Source organism: Artibeus jamaicensis, unplaced genomic scaffold, assembly GCF_021234435.1.
Source record: "Artibeus jamaicensis isolate MK-2021 breed Jamaican fruit bat unplaced genomic scaffold, CSHL_Jam_final scaffold_369, whole genome shotgun sequence".
NCBI lineage: Eukaryota > Metazoa > Chordata > Mammalia > Chiroptera > Phyllostomidae > Artibeus > Artibeus jamaicensis.
In genome coordinates, this window is record NW_026522042.1 from 30,460,822 (window position 1) to 30,480,696 (window position 19,875).

General features: G+C 44.3%; 1 protein-coding gene across 1 annotated transcript in view; it reads left to right on the forward strand.

The window, feature by feature from the left end:
• Positions 1-11,443, forward strand: part of NSUN2 (NOP2/Sun RNA methyltransferase 2) — a 30,660-nt gene extending 19,217 nt beyond the window's left edge. The window contains exons 14-20 of the mRNA XM_053657194.1: positions 257-441; positions 790-882; positions 1,659-1,794; positions 2,526-2,606; positions 2,943-3,081; positions 7,598-7,637; positions 10,501-11,443. Of these exons, the coding sequence (XP_053513169.1) occupies positions 257-441; positions 790-882; positions 1,659-1,794; positions 2,526-2,606; positions 2,943-3,081; positions 7,598-7,637; positions 10,501-10,861 (1,035 nt within the window). The 3' untranslated portion in view covers positions 10,862-11,443. The remainder of the gene's footprint in view (positions 1-256; positions 442-789; positions 883-1,658; positions 1,795-2,525; positions 2,607-2,942; positions 3,082-7,597; positions 7,638-10,500) is intronic.
• Positions 11,444-19,875: the final 8,432 nt, after the last annotated feature.

A 19,875-nucleotide genomic window follows, 5' to 3' on the forward strand; every position in this document is an offset into this window, starting at 1 on the left:
TTTTTATAGGGTTACAGTAGAATTGATTTTAACTTCAAAGAAACAGTGTCCATGAATTCTGTATATAATAGCAAGAATATTTAAAATACTGCCTTTGAAAAATTCTGTTGTCTTTCATATATTAAATGCTATAGGAAATTTGTTAAGATTGATTTTGTGAGCTCAGTGTTCTCATTTTATTTTATTTTATTTTTTTGTAGCAGTGCAAAGCAGCTTATGCTTTGAGTGTAAATGGACTTGTTATTCCCTCTGACAGCTGCAGGGGGAGTCTGCAAAGCCGAGAGACCCTGTGCAGTCCAGCCCTGCAGGTCCCACGGAAGAGAAAGCTGCAAGTCCCTCAGAGCTAGAAAGGAAGCTGGTTACTGGAATTGGTGATGCCGAAACAATAGAAAGGACTGAGGATTTAGAGAAAAATGGAAATAAGAAAGATGGCGTGTGTGGGTAAGAAGCACGGTTACATCTTGAGCATAACAACATTCTAGTGTCTTCCCAACGGTGCAGATGGACTGGGACCCAGAGCCTTTCCTGCAGTGGTTTTCCAGCAGGCAGTGTGAAGACACCTTTCGCTGGCAAAGTACTCGGTTCAGGGTTAATGAACTTGCGGTGCCAGTGCTGCGCTCTGTTGTCTGAAGAGAGAGATTGAAGGCCTGAAGAGGCTACATGTATTAAAAACGCCGTGATGCCCAGAGTTGGGGTGAGGGTTGAGTGGGCAGGGAAGAGCATACTGTGGGTAATTAGCAGTGTTACTCACATTCCAGACTGATTGATTCCATCCCAATTCCTTCTTAGTCCTCCTCCATCAAAGAAAATGAAGTTATTTGGATTTAAAGAAGATCCATTTGTGTTTATCCCTGAAGATGACCCTTTATTTCCACCTATTCAGTAAGGATTAATTCAACCCTTTTTAATTCTTTGAAGGAATTTCCTGTAGGGTTATAAAAACATAACTGGTCACATTTAACCATAGTTTTTTATTTAGCTCTGTATAGCATTTTTCCTCTTTAATTGCATGTTAGAGCTGGGTGCAACTTTAGAGTGTGTTTTCTGAACCCTTCAATTTAAAGTGAGCAGTAATCAGACCAAATAAGCTGCACAAAGATAAAGACATTGGTAAAGAGGGGGAACAGCTCTGGACCCTGAATATAACTAAGTTGAGTTACAAGATAAATGGACAGAGCTGTGTTACTCAGTTCTGGTTTAAGAAATGAGAAGTAAGGGGTCTGGGCGAGACCTTAATTGGGAATCTCCAGGCAGAACAGAGTCCAGTCTTATGTTCTCTTTCTTATTCATTAAAGCTTTGTTTGTATTCATCATAGTGGGCGCTTAACATTGTCTTGTGGATAACTAGCTCTTTAAATATGTTTGTAAACCTGCCTCTTCAAACATCTCTAAGGCAGTGTTCTCAAGTCCTTGTCCACGGAGTCGCCATTGAGGGGGAGAAATTGCCCGTGTTAGTGTAGGCCCCTGATCTGGTTGTGCCTGCAGTGAACAGTGCTGGAGGTTTCATGTGAACTACACTGAGCCTTAGAGTTCGAGTGCCCTTCAACCATACTGAGTTTGAGAAACGTAGTTCTGTAGGAAAGAATAGGGTGCTTAAAGACAGTCTGTTAAGTTTTGAACTGTATGTTCTCTTATAAACACCTTGGTCCTATTTATAGGAAATTTTATGCTCTAGATCCTTCATTCCCAAGGATGAATTTATTAACTCGAACTACAGAAGGGAAGAAAAGGCAACTCTACATGGTTTCCAAGGAGCTGAGAAACGTGCTGCTGAACAATAGTGAGAGGATGAAGGTATAGGACATAGTTGGGGACTAATGCATAATAGAGGGCCCCTGCTCAGGTTTCCCTGGAAGAAACAGATCCTGGGACTGGCTCTTCCGTGTCTAGTGTGGGCTGAGGTCCCTGAGCCTGCTGTGAGCTGTCAGAGCCCTTAGCAGGCCCATGCTGTGTGGCCTGTGTCCCTTCTGTTCTGATGTCTCTCCCACTATTTGTATCATAGGAGAAAGGTGCTGTGGGTTTGGAGGCGTTGGGTGCTGCTGCTGTGGCCCAGTGTTATTTGTCATTTCCGTTTGCTATACAGTTTTTCTATTTTAAGGCTCTGTTTTCATTTGCTTTATTGTTTTCCCAACTTGTTTTTCCTTTTGCCTGTGTTACCTGGAGGTCCATGAGGTCAGAGTATTTTCCTGACCGTACTAGAACATTATCTCCATATTGGGTGTCCACAGTGGTTTCCTGGGCAACAGCATCCTTGCTCCTGACGGTCTGTGGAATGTGCCGGCATATTATTGTATTTTCAAAGATTGCTGGTTTTGAGTTATTAGTATAAGCCACATCGACCAAAGCCATTTGAAAAGAGGATCAGTTGGGCTTTGAGAACTGCTGTTAACCCCAGTTTTAGTCAGGTGACTTTTCAGAGGTTTTCCATTTCTCTTTTCCTTCTTTTCATCAGTTACAGCTCAGCCTCCTCAAAGTAGAAGGGATTATTTTAATTGCTTATCCTGACTTTATTTTTTTCCTTATAGGTTATTAACACTGGGATAAAAGTCTGGTGTCGAAACAACAGCGGAGAAGAGTTTGACTGTGCATTCCGGTTGGCACAAGAGGTAGTTTGGGGAACACACTTGGATAGCACTATCCACAAATAAATGGGAGGCAGCTGGTCACAAGTAGAAGCGTCCGAACCAGCCCAAGAGGTCTGGATGGCTCAGAGCTGGACGGGCACCTACCAGCCCTTTGACCCTCACCTTTGTTGAGTTCTCCGAGGCTGATTTTTCTGCTCGGGGAGTATTTGCTTACAGATTGTTATAGATTCCAGGCAGGGTGCTGCCCCCGCCCAGGGGCTGTGGTTGGGTGAGGGCTGGATATGGGGATTGGAAAGGCCCTAAGGGCAGGGCTCTCATTTTACTATTTGTAACTGTGACCTTTCTTTGTCCCCACAGGGAATCTATACATTGTATCCATTTATTAATTCAAGAATTATCAGTGTATCATTGGAAGATGTTAAAATTCTACTAACCCAGGAAAATCCATTTTTTAGAAAACTTAGTAATGAGACTTACAGCCAAGCCAAGGACCTGGGTAAGCAGTTTGACTTGCATAGAGGCGTAACTTGTTCTTACAGAGATAGTGCAGCTGCGGATGTTCCCTCTTACAGGATCTTTCTCAATCTTATGTTAGTACCTCATGGCTTTCTTTTATTGACTGTCAGTTTCCAGAGGGTTTTGTGGAGACATAAATTATGTCTCAGTGTTTTTGAGAGTCAGATGCACTCCTAGGGTTGTCCTACTACCCAGATCCTGGTAGAGACCCTGTATCTCCCAGCTGCCACCAGTGGTCAGCAGGTGTTAGGACCTGGCCAGCCAACCAGTCAAGAGCTCCATTTCCTCTGTCCACCACTGAGCAGCCAGCCAGGGAAGGGACTTGTGTGGATGTAAAGAAAGCGAGGGGCTTGTGTCTGCTTGCGTTACAAGGTGCAGGACACCAGCTAGCAGAGGTTGTTGGGTGGTTTGGCATTTTAACCAATCCTGCTAAAACAGAATATGCAGCCTGGCCAGCAGTCGGGATGGTTTTGCTAGCCAGCCAAGAGAGATTCTCATCCAGGTAGATTCTTGGTCATATTGTTGGTTTTATATTTCATACATCTCCACTTCAAATCATTCTAGTGATATTTTTATCTAAGAATAAAGTAATTCTACCAAGAATGCTGGTTTTTTTACTTCTGGTCAAGATGGTGGCATAGGCAGACATGGCTTGCCTCTTGCACAACCACATCAAACTTAAAACTAAAATACAGAGTAACCATCACTCAGAACCATCAGAAATAAAGTTGAATGGAAGTCTGACAGCTACAGAATTAAAGAAACCACATCCATTGAGACTGGTAGGAGGGGCGCAGATGGGGAACAGGCTGGTCCCTCACCCGTGTGTGGTGGATAAAAATTTGGGAGAGTTATCGCAGGAGTGAGGAGTCCCAGCACCACACCAGGCCCACAGCCTAAGGTTCCAGTGCCAGGAAGATAAGTCCCCAAAACTTCTGGCTGCAAACACCAGCGTGGATTGTCAGTGGAAGAAACCTCTGGAGTCCCAAGCAGTTCTTAAAGAACCCTCACACGTACTCATCTACTCAGACTTACATGCTCTGAGCTGCTGCACCAGGGTAGCAGCTGGAAAGGCACCAGTGCCATACAAGGAGAAGCTGAAGTGTCTGGTATCAAGGCAAGCAGAGGCTATTGTGCCTTTTCTAAACCCTCTCCCAACAGATTGGCAAGCTGGTGCCATATCTGAGACTCCATCAACCTGGCTAACACTGTTTGACCTACCTTGGAGTTCCCCAGAGACTGCTCCACACAACCTGCGGGCCTGTCCCTAAACAGGTATTCCGTGGACTGGGAGTTGAGAACACTGCTTTAGAGATGTTTGAAGAGGCAGTTTTACAAATGTATTTAAAGGGGTAGTTATCTACAAGACAATGTAAAGTGCCTACTTGGATGAATTTATACAGAGATTTAGTGAGTAAGGAAGAGAACATGAGACCAGACTCTGTTCTGCTTGGAGATTCCCAATTAAGGTCTCACGCAGACCCCTTACTTCTCATTTACTAAAGCACTGAAAGTGTTTTTCCATATGAGTGACTGGTCTTGGGTCATGTTGCACAACTTCTTAAACCTTTCAGATGAGCAACATCTTGCCTCAGCAAGACCCAGGCACTGCACTGGTTCACAGCTTGGCTTGCCTGGTAATTTATAAGCCCAGCACAAGTAGCAACCATCTCAGAATGCCTTATAGTTCAGGAAGGGTAGCTGTAGGCGAGACAGATTAGGGCTGACCTTGGCCTGCATCATTCAGGAAACCCAAGAGCCAGTGCAACCAGTAGACAGGTACAGATGATGTCAGAGCACCACTACCTCGCGCCTGCACAGCTGATACTCCATGGAGGGTGGAGGTTGGTAGTAAACAGCCAATACTTGAAGCTGACTGGCCTGGGTAAATCCCTCCCATTGATCTGTGGACAGCAACCAAGGCTCACTGGAGGAGGGTATATTTAGTCCATACAAAATACCTAGTTTGGGTGATAGGGGAGACTATGTAACAGCATTATAGAACACCTACTAAATTAGGCCACACTACCAAGCCATGGAGTCAGAGGAGCTCTACGTAATACATAGAAACAGAGAAGCTGCCAAAATGAGACAAAAGAGTGGCCCAAATGAAAACATCAAAACTGCAGAGGAAGATCTAAGTGAAACGGAGATAAGCAATCTATCAGATGCAGAGTTGGAAACATCGGCTATCAGGGTGCTCAAGGAACTTAGTAAGAACGTCAGCAGCATAAAAAAGATCCAGTCAGAAACAAAGGATATACTAATTGAAATAATTTATAGGGAATCAACAGTGGGATGGATGAAGCCAAAGTTCAAAAGATGATTTGGAACATAAGGAAAGAACCAATCGGAACAAGGAAAAAAAATCCAAAAAATGAGAATAGTATCAGCAGCCTCTAGGACAACCTCCAGAGGTCCAACATATGCATCACAGGGGTGCCCAAAAGAGAAGAAAAAGCAAGAAATTGGAAATCTGTTAGAAAAAATAAAGAAAATTTCTGTAATTTGGTGAAGGGTCCTAAACAAGATGGACATAAAGAGGCCCACGCCAAGAAACATCGTAATTAAAAGCTCAAATGTTAAAGATCAAGAGGATCTTAAAAGCAGCAAGAGAAAAATTAGTTTCCTACAGGGGAGTTCCCATAAGACTCTCTGCTGATTCTCAAACTTTGTAGGCTGCAAGGGATTGGCAAGAAACACTCAAAGTCTTGAAAAGCAGGGACCTACAGCCAAGATGGCTCTATCCAACAAAGCTATCATTTAGAATTGAAGGGCAGATAAAAAGCTCCCTAGACAAGAAAAACTAAAGGAGTTCATTATCAAAATACCATTATTACATGAAGTGTTTAAGGAATTTATTTTTAAAAAAAGATTAGCTTTGGCTGGTGTAGCTCAGACTGAACACAGCCCTGTGAAGCAAAGGGTTGCCAGGTCAATTCCTACTAGTCAGGGTGGATGCCTGGGTTGCTGGCCAGGTCCCCAGTTGGGGGCACCTGTGAGAGGGAACCACACACTGATGCTTCTCTCCCTCTCCCTAAAAACAAAATCTTTTTTAAAAAAAGATCAAAGCTAGCCCTGGTTGGTGTAGCTCAGTGGATTGAGCACAGGCCTGCGAACAAGAGGATTCAGGTTCAATTCCCAGTCAGGGCACATACCTGGGTTGCAGGCCAGCTCCCAGCAGGGAATTCATGAGAGGCAACCATACACTGATGTTCTCTCCCTCTCTCCTTTCCTTCCCCTCTAAAGGTAAATAAATAAAATCTTTTTTTAAAAAAGGTCAAAGCTATAAATAATAAAATGGTAAAAAAGTAAAAACCTATTAACAATTGAGTCTAAAAAGCAAACTAACCAAACGAGACCAGAGACAGAATCATGGATACAGAGAATCATGTTGTTGGTGGCCAGATGGGAGGGAGGTATCGGGAATTAGTGAAGAGGTGAGGGGATTAAGAGGTACAGTAGATAGTTGCAGAATAGCCGTGGGGATGTAAGGATCAGTATAGGAAGTGGATTGCGAAGAACTTACATTCCCCGTGGACATGAACACTGGTGGGGGGTTGCCTCGGAGTGAGGAGTGCTGGGTGGAGGCCAGCAAAGGGGAAAATCAGGACAGCTGATAGCATCATCGACAAAATGTAGTCTAGAAAACTTTTCTACTCTTAATTTTTTATTGAATTTAGTTGGGCAATGTTGGTTAATAAAATTACATAGGTTTTTAGGTGCACAAGTCTGTAATCATCCATATATTGTGTGTGCACCACCACTGTTCACTCCCTCGCTACCTTTAATCTCTTTACCCCCTCCCCCACCCCTTTTTCCTTTAGTAATCACCACACTGTTGTCTGTCTGGGAGGTTTTTTAAAAATTTGCTTAATGTCTTTACTTTCATTCTTACCAGTTTTTACATTACTGTTCAATATTTCTGGCTCAATTTGATGAAGACTGAACAAATTAGTTACTGTGGTTGTTTAATTGTATGTTTTATGTCTACAGCTGGAGGCCTAAGGAACATAACACATACTGTTTTGAGTCCATCTCTTCTTCTCAGGCATAATCTCAGTTTAAAGTAGAGATTATTTTAAGGGATAAAAGAGATGTTTATACTTGTTTCTGTTTTTTTTAAAAATCTACGTGTAGGCAATTGTGGTATAATTTTTGACATTTTTTTATGTGCTGTTTCTGGCTAGTTCTCAGGTCCCTGTGCTGAGAGAGACTTGTTCAGTAGCTTTGCCTACATCCCTGACGGTCTGACTCGATCCTCTTCCACATAGTCCTGCATAGTCCTGAACCACGCTGTCCTGATGGCCCTACTTGGTGCTTGCCTGGCTGGTGGCTTCGTGTTTTTAGAAAGGTCTTTCTCCATCAAGATCCTTGAGTCCAAGAGTATAGATTATGTGTTGCTCTCTTGCCACAATTCTGGGTAAATAAATTTGCTCAACAGAGGTGTTCACTGACCAGAAATCTTGGCCAACGCTTATCTGTTTTTCTTCTAGCCAAGGGGAGCGTCGTCCTGAAGTATGAGCCAGACCCTACGTAAGTGAGGGTGCTCTAGCCATTGGGCCACATAGTTCTTGTCGGGGTGGGAAGGGAGGTGGGGCGCAGGGGTGGTGGTGGCCTTAGAAGCCTTTTATTTTATTATTGCTCTCTAAAAACAGTGTTGGGGAAATTTAGAACTGAAATACCAGTCTTGTGTATCACCATGAACATATTTTTTTAGTAGAATATTCAACTCAGGCCAAATGTATTTTTATTAAAAGAATAAAATGCATAGTATGTGTTTTCTGTGCTTTAGAATCTAATCCTAATGTCTATCTTAAACAGAATAAATGTAAAGATGGAACAGTTAAGAGAGGTTGAGCTCTGTCTCTTTTTGTTGGTTCACTGTGAATTACCAGTTAAGTAACAGGCAGTCTTCTAGGGTGGGGTGTGGGGGTCCCTGTGGCTCATACTGACAGCCACCGATTGACCAGCCCTGCTTTCACATAACCACCAGTTCCGGACAGGAATACTGCAAGGAGTAGGTCCAAGATTGTCAGTACTTTGCAGAAATGGGACAGATAACTCAGGTGGGTGCCCACAACGCCTTAGCTAGTGCGTTAAGGACCAGGGGTCTGGTCCTTGTGAAATTAAACGCTTTCTGGGAGGAGGAGGTAAAATGCAGTAGCACAGACTACAAAAGAATTTGGGGAAGGGTTTAGGTGGAGCCATGGCAGGTTGTCTGGGCAGATGGCATTAAACCTAAGTCTGAAAGGTGAGAAGGAAGCTGAGAAGCACAGACCTGAGGCGGGAAGAGCTGGAAGGCAGTCTGTGGAGCTTGGAGGAGGGCAGGCCACGCACCCTGCGTGGTCTGACGGGCCCACGCAGCTTCAGATTTCACACGGTCTCTGAAGAGCAGTCTGTGTTTGTGTGGGTGGGAGGCAAGGGGTTTGGGGCAAGAGGAGGACGGCAGGGAAAGGGGCGGAGTGGTGTTCGGGGGTCGTCTCAGGAGGAGATCCGACCAGATGGATTGTGGGCAGGTGAGGGACAGGAGCGCTCAGTGTTGGCTTTTGGGTGTTTGTGTTGAGTAGTGGCCATCTAAAGAGGGAAGTGAGGGAAGCACGAATTTAGGAATTTGAGTTGCTGGAATGGACATCAGATAGACTTGAGTAGGCTGCCTGATTGCAATTTCAGGAGTTGAAGGGAGAGGATGTTCTGATACAGGCCTTTGGGATTCATGAGTGGGTGGGTCCTGTTTAAAGTCCTGGGGCTTGGTGGGATAACTGAGGAAGATGTTACAGGTGGAGAAGAGAAGGGTCTGTAGGACCTTGCCCTGGAATGGGTCAGCCCTAGAGGAGCAGTAAGTGGGAGCTGTGGGGGAGGTGGGAGGTGAAGCAGGAGAGAGAATATTGCAGAAGCCAGGGGAAAGGGGGCCGGGGGAACTCAGCTAGGAGGGAAGAGGGAGTTCCTGGTGAAGGTTCTTGGCTTTGGCTGGGTGATGGCGGTGGGAGTGGGTGTGGTGGCTGGGACAGCACAGTGGAGAGCTCATTTCGAGATGCTTGCTGTGAAGCATAGTGCGTGGGGCTTCCCAGGGGGAGTGGACGGGTCCAGAGAAGCTTTAACGTGGAAGGTGTTGGGGTGAGCTTCCTGCTGACTGGAAAACAGGAAGGACTGCCAGTGTCTCAGGAACGTGAGGTTTGCAAAACCATTGGGGCAGTGGCCTAGTAATGGTAATTTGAAAATCGTGGTACTATGCGGCTCACATAGAAAACCTTAGGGTATTTTGTGCTAGTTTCTAGTAGTTAAAGTGGATGATGGGAAACTTATGTTTTTCTCTCATTTTTTGTCAATTTACTGTCCATGCTTTGCCCTAGGGAAAATGAAAAGGCGCTGATGTGTTTCCTTCTTTTTAATGTTTATTTCTCTTAGTTCAGGCCCTTCTGTTTTTCTGGTTGTTTTTTTTTTTAAGACATAATCGAGCCCCCCCCCACCCCAATTTCTATGCTTGTTTCTTCCTCAGCCTGCGTCATTGATTTCTGGCATCAAGTAGGTTTGAGACATACACTTAATTATGTGGAGTCTTTAGGAGCCTAAAAAGTATAGCAGAGTCACATCTGAAGGCAATTAATGATACATATAGTAAGTAATGTCCATAGTACTTCGTAAGTGGTGCACGAGTAATACAAACAGTAACTGCCCTCTCAGTCCAGGAAAGGAGAGTTGATGCTGCCTGGCGAGTAGGGGGTGCACCTGTGAAGGATGGAGCAGGCTGGGGAGACAGGAGTGCTTTGGGCCTCGGCCCTGCTGCCTGCTGGGAACGGGCCTGTTCCCCGGGGAGTTGTACTATCATGTGGGTGTGTAACCAAGAAGAGTTAGGTCACTGAGAACAAATTATGTGAAGCACTGAGTCTCAAAATCCATGGACTGTCCTGGGTCGCAGTCTTGGGTCCCCATTCTGCTGGCACTGTTACTTTGGGTGAAGTTACCCAGCCTCAGGGAGCCTCAGTTTGTTCATCTGTGAAAATGGAGGGTGACGTGTAAGGGGCCATGAAGAAAGGGGATGGAAATGTCTGGTGGTGGATAGGATGAGGCTTCACAGATAGGTCTTCAAATTTGAGAATAAGTATGTATAAAAATTGTAACACTGAAAATGTGAAATCTGCAGATTTGTGGGGCATTGATTGCACTGTGAGCATTTAGAAGGAAAAAGTGGCCAAGCTGAGGGTGTTGATAATATTCAGGGCATGAAGGAGGAAGCTGATCCTCCTTTGAGAAAACCCTTCATCGGATCACAGACTTGATCACACTGTGCCTTCCCAGTGGTTCAGTGGTACAATTTTTGGAGAGTTTGCATATTAATACCTCTTTAGAGGCAATTGTGAGGACTTGTAATATTCACACAAAGCCATTTTGTTTGTAGGAAACCAGACACCCTGCAGTGCCCCATTGTGTTATGCGGGTGGCGGGGAAAGGCCTCAATTCGAACTTTTGTGCCCAAGAACGAAAGGCTGCATTATCTCAGGATGATGGGGCTGGAGGTGCTGGCAGAAAAGCGGAAAGAGAGGACTGCCGTGACAAATGAGAGTGATGAGGGCGCAGCCAGCTCTGGGCCGCCGGAAGACGAGGTGAATGCTGACCAGGGAGCAGAACGGGCTGCCAGTCCAGATGCTGCCAGCACAGGCAGTGACTCGGCCGGGGCCCCTCTGCCCGGCAAGGAGACCCAGGCAGACTCCGGGGTAGACACCTTGGTATCTACAGCCGAATCCAGAACTGACCTGTAAGGTACATGTTTTTAAAGACTGGCCACTGACGGATGATAGGAGCATCTACGAATGATTTCTGTGCTGCTTTCATATGAGCTTATGAAAAGTATTTTTTCAGCTTGTTAGAAGTCTCTCATTTTACTTTGCTCTCTGGCAAAGCTGGGTCCAGTGTGACTGTTGCAGGTAGTAGACTTTCACAGTTAAAGTCTTCACTTCGATCAGGAAATACAACTGCCCTTGCAGGAGTTTCCACGCCCCTTTTGTTGTGCCTGTATTGTTCTTAAAGTCCACCGTTTCTCTTAATTATTTATAGAAAGAGTCTTTATCTCCTGATGAGATATTGGAAAACTGTACCCTGAGCTTTAATAATTGTATTAAGTTGCACAATAGCAGTGCGGCATTAATATGCAGAAGAGTAAGTATCTGAGGTCTCAGATGATTTCTGTGCCTTTGTAATAAAGGGTAAAATAAATTTTTTCAGAGTAAAAGCTATACCATGAATTGTGATACTCATTATGAGGGTATTATGTGCTTTTAGTGAACGGAATGCTTTGCAATTTTAATTTTAAATGGTGTTTGGGATTCCTGAAACATTCAAATAAAGAATTATTCATGATAAACGTATATGTATTTGACTTACTCTATCCTTCATGAAGCAGAACGAACAGACTTATTTTTGGGTTGAGTCGAAATGTTAGAATTACAGCATTCGTATCTGTGCCAGTAGAAGGGATTTTATGGGAAGACTGCCCTTGAGTGGAGTGAGTGGTTTTGTGTGCAGGTTCCTGAAGGTCCTCCTGTGTGTTTGCCTGTGTCCTCCAGGCAGAGGTGTCCACCTTCTGGTGTTTGGACCACACTGGAAGAACCGTGGTCTTGGGCCACACAGTAAACATTGTGACACGTAATCACACAAAAACCTCTTACTGTTTTAAGTAAATTGATGATTTCGTGTTGGGCTGCATTCCCAGCCGTCCTGGGCTGCATGTGGCCTGTGGGCCACAGGTCGGACACCCCTGCCAGAGGTGGGATCGGTGCAGCAGCTAAGCTCTAGTGAGACAGGTCTGGGTAGGTCAGGGGCCACTTGGCAGATCTAATGGGCTCCCTTGAGTACTGCGAGAGGACCTGCAGGTGATGTTAATCAGGCACGAGCTGCATGACCATTGCAGTGCATCACCCATTCAGTCCCTGCTGTGTGCCAGGCAGGGCCTCGGCAGCTGATCGATACAGACCATTGTAAAGTTTCAAAAAAGAAGACTCGAGTATGGTGGACCTTCACGTCCCTTTCATTTTGCTTTCACATTCATTAACAGTCTTGTTTTTTTAAATTCTGCTCCTTATTTCCCCACCCCACCTACCTATTTGTACCGTTTTATAGCGTATTGTATCTAATAAACATTTCAAAAGATAATGACAACTTAAAAAATAACAATAGCTTTACACCAAATAACAGTTCCTTAACATTAAACAGCTTACATGAAATATGTGTACTCCAGGTGGCAAATGCAAGGCGCACGGGCCGAATCCAGCCCTCCCCCTTGTTTAATCCGGCCTGGCATCTTGTTTCTGCCTGGCAGTAGCGCCAAGCTCCTTGCCCCTGGTGAAGGAGTAGGTACATTTATACAGCCCTAAAACTGCATTCGGCCCTTTGAAGCCAACCGCCAGAGGCTGATGTGGCACCTGGTGAAAATGAGCGACAACCCTGATCTATCCACTGGAAATTATGAGACATGGAGGAAAATGTTGAAGACAGTTAGATGGAAGGTATTCTGTGCTCACAGGTTGGAAGAATTAATACTGTAATGTCCGTGCTGCCCAGTGTGATCCACAGAGTTAGTGCAATACCGATAAAAATCCCAGGGACAGTTTGCAAAGAAATAGAAAAAAGAACCTTAAAATTTGTATGAAACCACAGACACCTAATAGCCAAAGTAATCTTGAAAAAACAATAAAGCTAGAGGCATATTTCCTGGTTCAAACTGTGTTTTCTTAGAAAGCGGTGGGGAACAAAGCAGTGTGCTACTGGCATAAACCCAGACACAGATCGGTAGTAGAGAACGGGTGTGCTCAATTTTCAACAAACGAGCCAGGAATATACAAAGCTGGACAGTCACATGCAAACGAATAGAACAATCTCTGACTTAACAGTATGCAAAAAAACTCAAACTGGATTCAAGACTTAGGTGTAAGACCTGATACCAAACTAGAAGGAAACCGGGTGAGCTCCTTGGTTCACACACACAAGCAAAAGAAGTGGGACTCTATGAAGTTAAAAAGCTGCTCAGCAAAGGGAAGAATGTGGACATCTGCAATAGTGTCAACAATAAAAATTAAAAGCTGCTTAGCAAAGGAAGCCAACAAAATGAAAGGGCAGCTTAAGAGATGGGAGAAAATGTTTGCAAACCACATACCGCATTTTTTGGACTATAAGGCACACCTTTCCCCCCCAAATTTGGGAAGAATAATGGTTGTTAATACTGCTGTTGAGTTCTGTTTACATTGGTGAAATATTATTTATGTTATTAAATATTGTACCACATTTTTTGCTTGAAAAAAATTTTTTCTATTTTCCTCTAAAACCTAGGTGCATCTTATGGTTAAAAAAATACAGTATCTGATAAGGGACATACCCAGTATAATGCAGGGAAACTCATACAATACAGGGAAAAGCAAAACATGGCAGTTAAAAATGAGCAGAGGATGTGAATAGGCATTTTTCCAGAGAAGACAGCCAACAAATACAATGTACAAAGATGCTCAACATCACTGATGAGGGAAATGCAAACCGAAACCACGTTGAGATACCACCTTACACCTGACGGAATGGCTAACACCAGTAAACAAAGGTTGGTGAGTGGGAGAAGAACCCTCGTGCACTGTTGGTGGGGGTGCAAATCAGTGCAGCATGGAAGGACCTCGAGGGTGTTAGTGCTGAGTGATGTAAGCCAGAGAGAGGACTGCATGGTAGCACATGTGGAATCTAAAAAAACGTTCTTATTTCAAGTTCCCTCTCCAGGGCGTCTTTAAAATGGGATCTCTGGCCCTACTTCCTGGAGATTATTCTGTATGGCTGGGCGGGGGTGTACACCCCACGTGGTTCTGATGTGTGTCCAGGTTTGGGGCCTTTGGTAACTAGCTTGTCTGTAATGACAAATTATGACCCTTGGTGCTTAGTTTTTTAGTAAGGATGGCTAATATTTGGTTGAGGTGCCTTACAAACATTATTTTGTGTCATTAAAATCTAGCTGTAGCCATGGTCAGATTGTCAAGACCACATGCCTCAGGACAGAGCCAAGATTCAAATCCAGGAATGTCCACACTGCATCCTAATTACCGTGCGCTCATTTGGACAACAAAACACCCTTGTGTATTCAGACAGATCCCATCCCAATTTGACATATAAGCAAACCAGGCCTAGATAATAACAGACATCTAACAGGACAATACCTGGCATTGCAAAGGATATTTAATTAAGTGATTTACTTATATTGATTCCTATCAGTCAGTGTCTGATCAGGAGAAAACACACAACAATTTGAACAGGGAAATTTAATAGAATTACTAGTTTGAGTGGGGTTGAGTGAACAAGGGCTTGGCCAGTAAAAAAGTAGAGAATGCTGAAGAATGTAGGCATGACAGATAGAAAACCAGCCATGACCCCTGCGTTGTAATAGAGCACCTTGGGAAGAACTTGCCGCCCCCATCCTGGAATGTGTTGGGGTGGGCGTGACCACCACTCAGTGAAGGACAGAGATGTTATGGTGGTGCTGCATGGGCTGAACTTTCCAGAAACCCACCCTCCAGGGTGCTGGGGGGATGTTTTTTGGAGAGGTATCTCAGCAGAGGCACTGCTGTAAGAGAATTAAGGGAGCACGGCAGGTGGCCACTGGCTATAGCGCTTGCTGCAGGGGCCCAGCACAGGGAAGCCACCATACAGTGAAGTAGCCTGGGGAATGGGCACCAAGAACCAAGAAGAAAAACCATGTCTTCCTGTGATGACTCTCTAGTGCCCTCCACCCACACAAGCACAGCATGGTGCCAGCTGGCAAAAGATTGTTCAAGGACCCAGATCCATTTAGGCAGAGAGGGTAATGACGGGTGAACTCGGACCCACGAGACAGTAAATTGGTAACTGACAGGTGACTCATTTGATCCAGAAACCTAATGGAGGGGGTGCATTACCACCCACTTAAAGATAAGAAAAGCGAAGCAAACAGGAAGTAACTGGACATCACAGAGGAAGTGACGAAGCCTGGATTCCCCTGCTAAGAAGTCTTGGCCCACAGGAGCAGAGCCTGGAGTGCACGGGCACCTGGGGGGCTCAGCCCCGGGACACCGTCCCTCCAAACGGCACTTGCAGTGCAGCAGCGGCTTTTCAGAGACTCATTTCCATGATTTTAGCCACTTTTCCAAATTTCAGGAAATGAGTGAGACTCCAGAGGAACAAATATGATATTTGAGTGTATGTTTTCTTGCTTCTTTTAAAATTAAGGCATTTAAATCCTCTAAGCTCCCCGCCCCCCAAATGTGCACTTAGGAACTTTTCTTAAAATGAGGGTAATTAGGAGAGCCTGTGTGGATTGAGATATGGATTGAATCCATACACCTAACTTCACAGTGTCCCAGCCCCTAGTAAAGCTACACTAACAGTGTTTTAACAGAAAAAAGAAGGCAGGGGAGTATAGAAGCAACATGGTGTGAGAGTTGGAAGGCCAAGACACAGGTGGTAATGATAGAACCAGGAGAGCAAAACCCTAAGCCGGTGGTGGGAACAGCCGACAAGCAGCCCATTGTGCTCCACAGAATTCTTACCTGGCGCAGCCCCTGCTGAACCAGGATTGTTGCAGTGGTTTGAGAAGCAGCTAAACCCCAGGTTTCCCTCAGCCAAGCTGCCAGACCAGGGGTGCCGAGCACCGTGGGACGTTTGGATGCCGCCCAGGTGGTTGACTTGTTTAAGGTGGGTTGGACTGTCCACACCCTGCCCTTTCCTTGGCTCCCGGAATGCTCAGGGCAGCCGGACCTTGGTCTCCAGAAGGAGTTCATTAGAAGACACTTTGCTGGGGAAACTGTCCAGGTCCAGAAAAAAAGATCTAAATAAAGCTTACGGCCACAGGACTCCCAAGAAATGGCCCACTCACACCCCCTCAGAGATGATGGTCCTGCCAACATGCCTTGTATCCCTGGCTTAAGAGAAGAAAAGCTAGGATTGCCAGGCATCTGAAAACGGCCTCTGGCGTTGAAGACAGGGGTTGGCGCAAACAGGAAAAAGCAGCTAGGAGGAAGCACAGGCTACACAGGCAAGAAGCTTGAAAATCTCTTTTATTAAACATAAGCTAGATGACAAGGGTGTGTAGCCAAGCCTGATGAGACAGTTTGTAAAAATCAAAAAGAAAAAAAAGTTCCAAACATGAACAATTACACTGAAAGTTCTTTTCTCCAGTTTTAATCAACATTTTGACAAGGGACCTCTGCTCCAAAATGAAGCCATTGAGCAAGAAAAGACAGCTTTGGTTGAAGAAGGGTTTCCCACCCAATCGCAGGCCATCTCTGAAGCTGACCCACTGATTGGTTACCTCGCGGTGGCTAAGCCATTAGGGAGACATTTTTTCACTTAAAACCCTCTGCTTCTTTTGGACTTTGAAACCTATTGAGAAGAGGAGTAAAATAAATTTTCTGAAAAAGAATGACAAATATACATCACTGTGACCTAGCGAGTCCACTTCCTAGAGTTGCTGAGGTCTATAATGTGTGTCTACAACATCTTCTGCTGTGACACTGTCTATATACCAGAGCACTGGAAAGACCCTCCGTGTCCACACCCAGGAAATTGTCCACAGGTCCATCCAGACTCTGTACCTAGATTCTACAGCAGCACAGAAAAAAATGGTCTATTTGCTCAGGGTGGGGATAAACCCAGAGCGCCTGAAAGACCTGATGGCACCATATTTTAAGAGCTTTCAGTCCTACATGATACGCCTCTTGAATCCGGACTGTCTGTCAGTCTTGGAGGAGAGATTTGGAAGCTGAGACCAGGCCACAAGATTTATAAACAGCATCCTGGCAACAGAGCTTCTCAAGTCGAGGCTTCGTCCATCACCACAGTCTTAATTACCACAGTTTCACGGTAAGATGACGTCTGCAGGCAAACCTTACTCCCCCTTGCTCATCTTTAGAATATTCACAGATATTCTCAGTCCTTTGATTTTCCCCATATATGTTAGAATTTAGGTCAAGTTTGTGAAAACCCTGCTGTAATTCTGAAGGGAACTACATGAAATCTAGAGATCTATTTGGAAAGGATTTGTATTTTCAAGCAATTAAGTTGCCTTACTTATGAACACAGGATATCCATCCATGTGTTTAGTCTTTCTTTAATGTTTCTGTGTGTGTAGGATTTCTGTGTATGGGTTTTACAAATGGTTTCTTAGATTTGTTCCAAGTGACTTACGGATTTTTTTCTATTATACATTTTTAGATATTAACTTTTGTATGTCAATTTTATATCCAGCCACTTTACTAAACATCTATTTTTTCCTAAATGATTATAGAATTTAGTGTTATCTCAGTAGATAATAATATCATCTGCAAATAAAGACAAATTTCCCTCATTTTCTAACATATTTTTCCTTATATATGATGTAAAAAAGCATAGAGATATGAGACAATCTTGTAGCGTTGCTGATTTTAAAGTGGTGCTCACCGTGTTTCATCATTTGAATGATTTGTTTTGTTATTTTCAGGCACCCTTTGTCAATTAAGAACATTACTGTTATTATAATGAAAATTTTTATTTTTCATCATGAATGGTTAATTTTATCAGAGCTATTTCTACATCTACTTAGATGACTTTCTCTTTCAAAACAATGACAATGTCCAGATTTTCTAATACTAAATCTTCCTTACATTCCTAGGCTCTTCCTGGGTGCTGGTTATTGCCATTTTTACACAGTCTGGCATCCAGTTTGGTGATATTTCATCTTCATAAGTAGTATGGGCCTGCAGTTTGGTTCTCTTGTACTCCTGGTTTAGTTTGGCCTCTAAGGTTATTCCTACCTCACCAAAGGAGCGAAGGCTTGGTCTCAAATAAATTACTTTTCTGTCTCCACTGGCTGACCTACTCAAGTTAACCTGGCCATCTCCGTAAGCAAGATGGGACGGAGCTCAAAAAGAAGCAAGAGGGATATTTTATAAGATATTAAAATATAAACACCTGTTTCATAGAGTCCTATTTCAGTGCTTTTCAACCCTGGCTGAAAATTAGAATCATCTGGAGTGCTTTAAAAAAAAATGCTTCTGAAAGGCACTCACAGGCCAATTAAATTTCAATCTCCAGGGTGGGCCCAGCCATTGTATTTATTAAAAGCCCCCTGAGTGCATCTAATCTGCAGCCAGGATTTTGAAAACTGGCACATAAGAATCTAAATTTTTTTTCCCATGAAGCAGTCTCACAGATCTTCATCTTATTAATGGACCAGACTGTCGATTTATCAACCAGTGAGTATTTGCCAACTGCTGACTTATTCCTACGTGGTCACCCTTGTGCTGATCACAGCAAAAACAGCACGCACGCTTAACAATATACAGTCAGACGAACTGTGGCTCATTTATTCAGTGAAATGTAAGCAGCCACCAGAAGAAAGTTCAATAAAGCTGTTAGTGATCTAGAGCTTATGCAGATGACATAACAGTAGGTGCTGATTATAACATTTCATAAAATACTGTGTTTAGATAGAGAACAAAGTTGCATAGGTAAGCGGCAACCATGTTTACTGCTTTGTGTTGAAAGTAGAAAGTGTTTTAGTTTACTTTTATGGGTTTCCCCCTTAGCTTGTTTGAAATGCATAGGAATAGCTTATGCAAAAATATGCAAAATATAATAAGAGACTTAAGTAGTAGCTTATTTTATTCAAAGCACTTTTGTTACAAAAAACAAATTTGCTCATTTTATCTCTAGCATCAGGGAGCAGGATTTTTCTTTGGATTTGCACAGATATCAAGAACTGAATTCAGTCAAACCAGCAGGAAAGGAGGACCTGGAAATTCAGAGGGAGTCCTTCTCTGGGCTCTGGTCTCTGTCTCTCTGAGGACTTGCTCCTGCCTCAGTCTCCCCAAAGTCCAGTCTGCCCAAGGGCATAGTTTCCCATGGAGGGCTTCACACATAAGTCACGACCACATGATCTTTGGAATCCAGTGTGGTCCCTCTAGGCAAGTCGCTAAACCTCCCTAAGACTTAGTTTGTCATTTGTAAGAGGGGACCTAGTAGAAGGACTTCAAATATTTGAGAATGAAATCTCTAGCAAAGTACCTATTGCATCAAAATGTTTGGCAAGTATTCTCTATAACATGTTGTGTTATTAATCATTGGAGATGAGCAGTTACACCACAGCGTTTCCCAGTGGGAAGGAGGGGAATGTGGATACTCGGAGGGGCACAACAGCATGGACCGACACTGGCCATCCAGGAGAGCCAGCGGGGGGGGGGGGGGCTGAAGCTCAGTGGAGAGGGGGCAGCTGGAAGGATGGCTCCTGGAAATGAAACAGAAGAGCTGGGGGTGGAAGGGACAGGACCCAAAGCCCTTCCTGGGCATGAGGCTGCCAAAGGCAATGGCCATACCTCCACCTTTGCATCACTGATCCCTCACCACAAGCGTGGATTTAATGGCCAGAGGAGACATGGAGGATGGACTTGGACATAAACCAGGGTAGGTGTAACCTCCTATAAGCTTGATGTCCCATCAGTCACAGGCTCTACCTGCTGTCCTGTGAGGGGGTTATAAAGGGCATGTCCTTTAGGGGATGGGAGTCCTGGGGGATCACCTTAAATTCTGCCTACCACAGCTTCCTGTGTGCATTAGCAAGTCCCACTGCATCAAACTGAACCTGCAATAACCAGGGGCTGCCCACTGAGTTCTCCACTTGGCTTATAGAGCCTCTTGGGAAAGATTTTACTGCAGGACTGAAAAGGGATAAAAATGAGTCTTTACTCTTCTGAAGGGCCCGGCCTGCGTTGGAGACTTCAGGAGCAACATTTGCAGG